General features: G+C 41.6%; 1 protein-coding gene across 1 annotated transcript; it reads right to left on the bottom strand.

Moving 5' to 3' along the window:
• Positions 1–2,003: 2,003 nt before the first annotated feature.
• On the bottom strand, positions 2,004–8,150 carry radx (RPA1 related single stranded DNA binding protein). Its single transcript, XM_070843691.1, has 15 exons — positions 7,565–8,150; positions 6,753–6,895; positions 6,475–6,667; positions 5,824–5,932; positions 5,623–5,723; positions 5,426–5,545; positions 5,240–5,335; positions 4,983–5,150; positions 4,358–4,515; positions 4,117–4,268; positions 3,966–4,013; positions 3,780–3,886; positions 3,464–3,700; positions 2,419–2,601; positions 2,004–2,280 (listed from the first exon to the last, which is right to left on the bottom strand). Exons 1-15 carry the CDS (start codon positions 8,148–8,150, stop codon positions 2,144–2,146), a joined length of 2,538 nt encoding a protein of 845 aa, XP_070699792.1. The 3' UTR covers positions 2,004–2,143.
• Between the last annotated feature and the right edge of the window lie 1,916 nt (positions 8,151–10,066).

Below are 10,066 nucleotides of genomic sequence, written 5' to 3'. Positions count from 1 at the left end.
ATAACACAGGAACTCTGGAGTGAAGACTCATGTTTCACTATGATTGTGAAAGAAAAAGAGTAAATGAAGAATTTGAGTCTTTATGTCCCTGTCAAGCAGAATTTCAGACACTTTTGGAGTCACATCAGGGTGACAGCTTCCCAGCTGTGGTAAAAAAAAGTCTATAAGAGTCTATAAAGTCTATAAAGAGTCTATAAAAGAGCCAAAACAGAAGTGAACCCGCAAAAAGACATTTCTTTTTGTTCAGTTTAATGGGTTTTAGTTTTTTAGCTTTTATGAAAAAGTGCAATTGTACATCATCATGAAAATCTATATTTTAGATGGCTGAGGGAAGTCTCAGTCTCCCTTTATGTATTTCTATACGTCCACATTTGGTACAGCATCAGTAAAGTGACTGCCCACTCATGCTCAGATCAGCCAGCAACTCAGAGGTGCCATAGATGACTATATTTTTACTTTCCTTCATTACTCAGTTTTAGTTAAACTACTGAAAGAAATCTAAAAGTCAGTTTTAGAACATTCTTTTAAATCAGTTGCAGTGAAATTTGTCCTGAAGGTTGTTGTTGTTTTTTTCATGTGAACACATCATTCAGAGGAGATTCTGGTCCACGTCTGTCTACAGAATAACTGTTCTTTGCCTTGCAAAGGTGTTTGAGGAAAATTCTGCTCATTAAATTGTGAGTGAGTCATGTTGACATAGTTCATGCGTCGTGCTCCAGTTGTGGGTTCAGCCCGCCAGATGTTTGGATCCAAGTGTGATTTTTTTTTTTTTTTTTTTTTAATTTCTTCACAGAAGTTGTAAATAATCCATCTGCTCAGTCGGTACAGTTTTTCTTTGTGTTCAAGTTAAAGTGCCCCCCCCCCACCAACATTTCCCACCCCCATCTTTCAGAATGTTCTCGTCTTCATGAGTTTTTCACTGAGTGTCGCTGTTTTTGAAGGCATGTGATTTTTATCACATTTAACTTGTACTTTTCTGATTTGTAAAATAATGACTGACACCTTAAGTGTGAGAGTGGGCAGTCAGATCAATGCTTTCTGTGTGAGATTTGCCAGGACACGAACAAAACAAACCTGGTTCACAGCCATTTCTGCAGTTTCAGTGCAACAAACATTGAATATATTGTAAAATAGAATGTAAAAAAAAAAGTTTAGACTATATAGTTGTTTATTTTATATGTCTAATAGATTACATATGTATGTTACATGATTTTAAAATTAAAGTAATTTTGTAACAGATAATGAAGTGTCTTATTAGAGGCGGTGAGGCTTTTTTTTGCGTTCAAGTTGGTGTTGCAGTCACTTGTACGGCTTGTTTTCTTTCTGTATTTACCATCAAAATAAGCTTTAAAAATATCGTTAACATTGTTTTAAAAGAAATTAACAAATTAAGTTTACATTCTAAAATATCTTGATATTAATTATGTTATATTGAATTATTTATAAATCAACCTGGATATTGTGAAATATTTGAAAATAAATATTTTTAAACATATGTACTGTTATTCTGAGCAAACTGTTTACATGGAAGAGTATTTATGTGCAGACTGTTTTCTCCGCTGTGTGTCGTTAGTGCAAAAAGCCTTATTTTCATTTAATCTATGAAAAGGAGGCTCAGGACATGAAGGGAAAGAGGCTTGAGTTTAGATCAAATATTGCGCAGCAGGTTTTTAACTCTAGAAAGTCGTCTCTCACATGATGCTCGTCAGCTAACTTTAAACTGTGGTTGTTCATCGTGGGTTCATTATCAGACTTACAGCACAGCACTTAATACTTTGTGCTATTGACTTAACTGTGATTCATTTGATGGCATCCATCCAAAATACCGTTACCATCTCAATAGTGCACATCTGCAGTGATGATTTCCTGGTCAGTGGAGTTAAAACCAGCAGTGTGTTGGAAACTGGCCTCTATCTGTGACCTCAGAAACATCTGTGGCTCACAGGAAATACACAGTTGCATTCAGACGGTAATAAAATATGCAATTTTATGTGACATTTACTGTACATGTGAAACAGGTAATCAGAGAATTTACAAGTATCAGATCTACCTAGAATACAGCTTTTTAATTACATGATTACTGTATGCTGATAATAATGACAAGATATTCTCACAGCACTGAACGGTTGCTCTTCTGTACCTCCTAGTCGAGAGAAACCTCAGTCACTCTGTACACCTTGTTGACCAGGACTTCCACCTCATCTCCGCCCAGGTGACAAAGGTCCAAGATGCACACGACATGCATGTCCTCCAGCTCACCGGCCGTCACTAAGACCTCCTCTGCAGGACACAAAATCCACACAGCAGCATCACCTGTCACACTCATCCTAAACACGATGCCATGTATTAGTGTCAAAAGGCTCCCCAGGCCTGCTGGAAGAGCGTGACTGTTTCCTGGATGGATGCTGTGGTGGCTACCTGGCTCAGGAAGTGTCGCTTCGCCGCGGTTGGCCGTGTCACTGAGAGGGCAGAGGAAGCCCAACGAAAGGCAGGACAGCATTGTGTTGCCATGTGGATGCTGAGGAAGACCAACAGCCCTCGGCTCATCTGAGCTCACAACAGGGAAATACGCAGCATCAACGGCTATCTGCTTGTTTATACCTGTCAGGAAGATTAAAAACAAGACGATTGGAAACTGATGATCGTGATCGTCGGTACCGTTCTTTGCCAACAATCTCAAAACATTGACACAGACATCATTTTTTTATGGTGTTAGCTTTCAGCTCAGACTGAAGGCACACCTACCTGATGATGTGTGCCGTCTCATAGGGTTATTCTGTGCTCATTCAGAAGGTATTAAAAAGAAGTGTTATGTTTTTAAAGGCAGCTGTTGGAAGACGACGCCATGTTTAAATACGTAACTTGCTGAAAATGGATCAGAGGGCGTACAATAAGAGGCTGTGCAGCTTTGTTTCCACGGACAGTGACTCACTGATGACGTAAAGGAAATTTAATAAGAACATAAAAGGTCAGCTAGCTGCTGTAGGTCTGCACTTATGCAGGACTAAACGAATTACACAACAATTTTCGTCCACTTGAGAGCTTTTCACAAGGAAGACAAAAACCAAGGCCGACGTCCTCTGGATGATTCAGACACAAGAGGATGTTCTGACACAAACAGAGGCTGAAATGGTTTGTGCATCATGGTAAATGGTCTGTATTTGTATAGCACCATTCTAGTTATTTTAACTACTCAAAGCGCTTTACATGACATCCTCATTCACCCATTCACACATCATTCATACAGGAGGAATGTAATTTTTGGAGGAGACTATTCTTTCATACTCATTCACACACTGAAGCCATGCTTCAGGAGCAAGTTGGGGTTCAGTGTCTTGCCCAAGGACACTTCGACATGTTGACCCATAGGAGCTGGGGATCGAACCCCTGACCTTCTGATTGAGGGATGACCCACTCTACCACTGAGCCACAGATCAGAGTAATTCTTAGAATAAAACTTTACCCAATATTGTTACTTGGTAGTATCCTGGACAGGCTGCAGGAGGGATGGTGTCAGTGGTTTGCTCCGGTGTCCACCGCACTGGCTGGAGGTTACCCCTCTGCAGGAGGACGTCCCTCTCGTCAAACGTGAACCTCCGAGAGAGGCTCTCCTGGTACAGACCGCCTTGACACAAATGTTCAGACACTTCTTGTCGTTGCTTCATCCAACCGCTGCTTTCCCAAGATAACACATCGGAGTCTGGTGGAAACAAATACATCAGTGAATCAGAACACATGAGAGGCACTGCTTTTGTAACGCTGCAGCTCCAGTCGTGCACCTTGATTTTGATTTTGCAGTGGCAGGTGGCAGTCCACATCCTGAGCCTCAGATTCAGAGTCACTCTCTTCTCCTTCTCCCCCCTCTGTGTTTTTATGTCGAGTCCTCCTGTAGGAACACCGACAAATGAGCTCAGGGTGGCTGAGGTGGTTTACTGATGAACACTACCAATCTGAATCTTAAGCACCTTTTTGCTGACACGCAACCACGATTCAAGAAGGTCTGCGCCGCTTCTCTGGAAAACATGTTGATTCGTTACATTTGATTTAACAAATTAAATGTAGGCTGATGATTCAGTATCAGGCTCACAAATCTGATAGTCAGGAGTCAGATCATACCTGGTTTGAATTCTTCTTTTCCTTCTGCTCGGTGATATTTTCTCAGCGGAGGCAGACGTTAAGCTGGCCAACAAAGTCTGTTCAGTTGTTGAAGGATCAATGTGTGTGTCTGCTGCGGCTTCCTCACTTGCTGCAGTAGAAACATCTGGCCCCTGCAGGAATCCAGTTGACCCATTTTACAGTTTTAGTGGTTGCTACTCTTGGAAAGATGCTTTGAAATAGGTGTGCAGAAGTACATTACCTCTTTATCTTCTGCTACGCGAGACTGTGGGGTCTTTGGGCTTTTCATGTAGCGCACTGCCGTGATCTGTCCTTGTATTGCAAGTTTTTTATGTTCCCTGTATTGCAGGGTCTCTAACTCGCTCTTCAAGTCAGCCACAGAAACCAGAGGAGCTGGAGCTGAAGACGGAGCATAAAAGGTTTTAAAATAATAAAAGTCTGCATGGACAATAAAACCAACCAACCTGTGAGATGCAGGACGTTAGATACAGGGTATCCTGTACTCTACAGGCTAAATAAATGACTCGTCTATAAATTCTTCTTATGGGTGGCTTGAAAGATGAACTTTCAAATAAAGCATACAGACTCCCTGTAGCTATGCATTAAGATACAGACAGAGCAGATGTACAGTACAAGTGATTTATCTGGTGCACACTGCACTGCACTATATCTTGTGGCAGGTCTGCAGGAGAACGCTGACGCAGATTCGATTCCTGCCACCCACAAGAGAACCGAGCGAATCTCATTATGGTTCAGTACTGAAGTGGAGTTCATCATTTCACCCCCCGAAATTCTAAAAATGTAAACTGGATGTTTTATCTGAGGTTAATCAGGTGCGTTAAGAAGAGACTGTGTTTTTCCCTCACCTGAGGCATCTGCCATTGACTGGCCACATTTCTGTGGAGGATGAGGGTAGCAATAATGACCGCCAACAGCAGTCTTCTGTAGGACAACGTTGTCCTTCAGAGTTTTGGTCCACTGGATGAAGCTCTTCACTTTGGGGTCGCTCACATATGGCTGACCTTTGTGGTGGCCTGTTGTGGAGACACAGGATACAGTTTAGTCCCAACTGCAGTGGCCGATACATTACCACATATACGTAGATTGTTACAGCAGTGCGAACCTGTGATGAACGTCTCTGTCTCGCAGCTGCTGGTCAGGTAGGGCAACGAGCCCTCCACTTGACAAACTCTCATCTGAGTGCACACCAGGTAGGTCACTGTGGAAGACATGATGGCGTACGATACAAACTAAGAGAAAGTGCTAACAGGTGTGGCAGCAGAGCTTGAGGACAGAAGCTAATACCTACTTGGACATATACGACCAAAGATTTCTGGTTGAGAAGAGGAAAACACCTCCAGGATGAAGGGGTGGTCAGATGTTCCGTCCACTGCGTGGATCCAGCGATACGTCCAGTATTTTTCTGGACCTAAAAGGTGAATAAGTTCAGTCACTGATAACTATCTTAAAATCTCAATTTAAATTAAATTATTCAAAATGTCTCACCCTTGTTCCCTTTGCTCTTGACTCTTTCAACACGACCAACAAATGTTACCAAACCAATGACATCACATGCAGCATTGTTGGATAAGTTTTCTAACTCTGACCTGTAAGATACAAACAAAACAAGAGGCCACGTCATTACAATACACCTCTAGTACTAGATAAGTAGACTAACTGTAGATCTGATAAATACCAATTATTTACCTGGTGGTGAAATGGTAGGAAACCTCAGGCAGTCCCCACTGAGGCAGCACACACTTTGGTGAGACCACGGTGATGAGCGAAGCTGGGTTGCGAGGGTTCAGGCAGATTTCTGGGGAAAACACATATGAACACACACACATATTATAGAGAGTTTAGGCTAAGGGTATACAGTGGTTCACCAGATTTATCAGACAACCCACAAATAAGTCAGGACAAATCTACACAAAAGCTTTTAGAGCACTTTTCAAAACATGGAAATTTGTACTTTCATTTTCCAAAATATTTAGCCTTTATAGAAACCCAGTTAATATCAAATCCTGCAGAAGAAATAGCTGAAATATTCAAAGGCCAAACAAATTCTTGTGACTAACCCTCTGTAAAAGCAGATTTTAATTGTGCATCCAAATTGCAGAATCATAATACTGAAAAAAGTTGCAGTTATGTGATTTATTTTAAATATATGATAGATAGATAGATAGATAGATAGATAGATAGATAGATAGATAGATAGATAGATAGATAGATAGATAGTGTCTCTACTGCAGGATAATGTGATTGGCCACATATCATAGAATCCGTGAAACTTTTTCAGACCAAATAAAGTACTTAACTTCAAAATGCAAGACTGTGGGTCAGTAGTTCTGTACATACCTACAGAGTTAAAGGACTTCATTCTGTGATGGTCCATTTGCGGGTGTGACCGGTTTGAATAACTCTGCTTCAGGGTGTAATTTTGGAGGTACAACACCGTGCCTACATTCAGTAACTGGTAAAACTCTGGACAAAGTTCGTTCCAAAGCACGAGAGACATCGTCCCACTCTGGTCAGCAACTTCAAAGTAAGCCTGAAACATGACAAAGTGAGAGTCACGACATAACAGTGAAACATTACTATGAGAGTCTCCAGATTCTTGGGAAGTTGAAACTCACCTGGTAGGGGTAATCAATCTTAAGCCCAAACTTCCCATAATACCGTAATCTGGATTTGTGTATTATCTTCACCAGGAGAGGGAGAGATTTCCACGTGTTTTTAAAGGCTGACTCCAGACTACAAAGAAGAGTAATCTTTGACACTGTTGAAAAGGAGACATTGTAGATAACAGATCATCAGAATTTGTACTTTAGTGGCCAGAGGTACTGCAAAATAAAGATAAAATGAATATTGTAAAGGAGAAGCATGACAGGGTGCAGCGGATGGTTTAGACAACAACTGTGTACAGTTTAGTTTACAAACTATGCGACTAGTCCACGTTGAAGATAAACTATTAATATCATATTGGTTTTATGACGTCAGACTAGATACATGTTGCGTAGATTTGTGGGTATTGCCATCTTGAAATGCTTAAATACAATACTTAAAATCTTAAATACATCTTTTCTGGGTCTCCAGTACCTAAATTACTTTAAATCATGCTCTGAAGTGAAGTGAGCAAAGTCTCTTGTCTGCTTGGTTATCATAATTGTGCTGAAAGGATTAGTCCAGTAATCCATCGACAAGATATTTACAAACAGAGCCGATCATTAATCATTTATCAAGCGAAAAAAAAACCAAATTTAAGGATTTGCTGCCTTTCTCTGTTTTACCTCATTATAGACATGTTCGTTTTGTGGTTTAAACAGTTGATCAGACAGTTGTTGGGTCAAACATGTTGTGACATTTGCCTGAATCCTTCAGCCCCAGCCCTTTAAATGGTAACCCATGTAAATAGATCAGTGTGTGACAGAGGGTCAGAGTATCTCACCGTCCAGCACTGTGTCAGATGAGGGAGACCCTGAGGTCCAGATCTCTCCCTCTGGGTCGTCGTTGTTCCACAGAGACAGGTAATGTTTGCGGCTCACCTGAAGAGGGACATCACTTAGCAGCACCACGCTCCTCTCCATGCCGTGTTTGACCAGCATGGGCAGGGAAGTGACATCCTTAACGCGGGGCAGGACAGCAGACCTCCCTGCGCCGCATGTGAGCTTTTCAATGCAAATGTAGCCATGCCCCAGTCTCCTCTCGTTGTACACATACGAGCACTGAGTGATGCTGATGTCGGCCCCGGTCCTCAGGGTGTTTGTGTGCACCAGCTGGTTTAAACTAGGGTGAACAAAGCATTTGGCTCGCCACACTCCGTCAGTGACCGTCACATCGTAGTTGAAGGTGTCGATCTGCTCCTGCTGCCCCTCAGATAAATACCTCTGAAGGGCGATGACAGCGACAGGAGCCGCCTCCTCCCTGCTCAGTTTCAGACACTGTGTGGAGGATAACCGCTCCAGCGTCCTCTGGAGGAACGACGCTTGACAAACACCAGTCACCATCGAGGAACAAGACGAGTTATCCTCCATTGTGGACACTTTAATTCAACTAGTTACCTGCTGGGTAGCCGGTGTGTCGCTGCTGGCACCGGATACTCTCATGTCAACATTAGCTTGTTGGCTAACTAACTTCTTCTTAGAATCATCACCTAGCCACAAAAAAACAACTTTGAACTCACTCAAAGAAACCAGCGGTAACTACAGATACATGGGGGTATACTTATCTTCCAACAGCTAGTTTACCATACAATATATATTATTTCTCGGTGTTTCTGGAGGAGATAACGTTACTTAGCTAACGAAGTGACAGTTAAGGCTAGCTAACGTTACAAAGAACGCGGGTGCTGTTTGATTGCGTCACTATTTGCCTTAAACACCAAAAAGTGCGCAGAGAGAAAGAAACCCGCACTGAGTCTATGTTGTATGTCTACTGTTAGCATGCCGGATACTCGGCGCTCAGTCCGACCTAAAAACTATCCGGCTAATGTGCGAAGGAAACTAATATTTTTAAATTCCGCGCTAAACAGAGCAGGGTGACGTCATCAACGCGACGAGTGGTCGTAGGGAGACAAGGGACATCTGAGGGACAGTTATTTACATGGGTCAGTGATCATGATACTGCATCTTATTTATGAAACCCAAAGACACAAAGGGTTAAAAACACTCAGCATTGAATAGACAACGTTAATTACACGTGAAAAGCAATAGTTAAATTTATTGTAATTTACAGTATAAATAATGACATGTCATAAAGAGCACTACAAGGTTTTTGGCTCAATGGATTTAAAAACCTTTTCATTTGGCCACTTGGGGGCAGCAAAAATCACAGTGTAACAGCAACAACACACATAATCACCTGATAATAATCACCCAGTTCATGTTGATGCATATCAAGTAAGGGCAAAAAAAAGGAAGTGAAGAAAGGAGCAAGTGTCAAATCATCACATTTTCCAGTCTTGCTCATTTTGATCAATAATGACAAAGTATTGCTGACAGCAGTGGGTTGAACTAAAGGAAACTTCAAGAATGCCAATCACAGCAGCTCCTGTCCTAAGAAACAGACAGATTATCGAGCCCAGACCTCAGTTGAAACTTCTACAGCTTGCTGTCATCGCTACAGTTCAAACATGCTAGCATTTAACTGTGTTTCAAAATGCCGTTTACCCAAAGACAAAAATGTACAGTTTCCTAAACGTATGTAAACAGCAGCCCAAACATATATATAAAGCATCCCACATTTATACAAGACCACAATGCATATGTATGGCATATGTTGTGTTGTGTAAGTATTTTATGCAGTTTGTGGCGCTGCAGTGAGAGACAAGTTTATTGTTTTTTGCACTGTAAAAGAATCAAGGAGCCGTCTGAGAGCTCAAACAGGACCTCTGCTGTCCAAATAAGGTTACTGTTAACTAACCTCCTCACTCGGGAGTTTCACTTCCTCCTCACTTTTAGTTTTCTCACACAGTATACGGTCAAAACTATTTCCACATAATTGTGTTAATTTATTTTTTTATGGTTCTTTCCTGGTTTGGGCTAGGCCCCTTTGTGCCAATTAAGGGACATCTTAATGCTGCAGCATATGAAACGTTCAAACTCTGAGGCAGCTCTGTGGAGCTATTATTTAGCCATCATCAACTGTAACATTTTTGCTGTGCATCAGACTGTAGTGGCCTTAAGCAGCTCCTTCAGTGACAGACTGATACACCCTAAGTGTAAGAAGGAGCGCTTCCGCAGGTCCTTCGTCCCGACTGCAGTCAGACTGTACAATGCTGTATTATAGTCTGCCGCACCAATCATAATCACAACCACCACCTATGCACTTTATTAGTCATTGCATAAACTGTGCAATAATTCACATCCCATTCCACCTCACCCTGTTGTTGTTTTTTCTGTAATTATTGTTTATATAATTGTTTCTTTTGTGTATATAGGTTTTTCCTCTG

Source organism: Pempheris klunzingeri, chromosome 14 (assembly GCF_042242105.1).
Source record: "Pempheris klunzingeri isolate RE-2024b chromosome 14, fPemKlu1.hap1, whole genome shotgun sequence".
NCBI lineage: Eukaryota > Metazoa > Chordata > Actinopteri > Acropomatiformes > Pempheridae > Pempheris > Pempheris klunzingeri.
Note: the sequence above shows the minus strand (reverse complement) of the source record. Positions and strands in the feature narration are given on the sequence as shown.

What these genes read in the sequence shown, in the direction of transcription:
- radx (XM_070843691.1), bottom strand. Translation starts at nt 8,150, where the DNA reads ATGGAGGATAACTCGTCTTGTTCCTCGATGGTGACTGGTGTTTGTCAA. An exon ending in ATCTGACACAGTGCTGGACG is followed by an intron (nt 6,896 to 7,564) that starts GTGAGATACTCT and finishes CCTTTTCAACAG; the next exon opens with TGTCAAAGATTACTCTTCTT. An exon ending in GACAGAGACGTTCATCACAG is followed by an intron (nt 5,151 to 5,239) that starts GTTCGCACTGCT and finishes TCTCCACAACAG; the next exon opens with GCCACCACAAAGGTCAGCCA.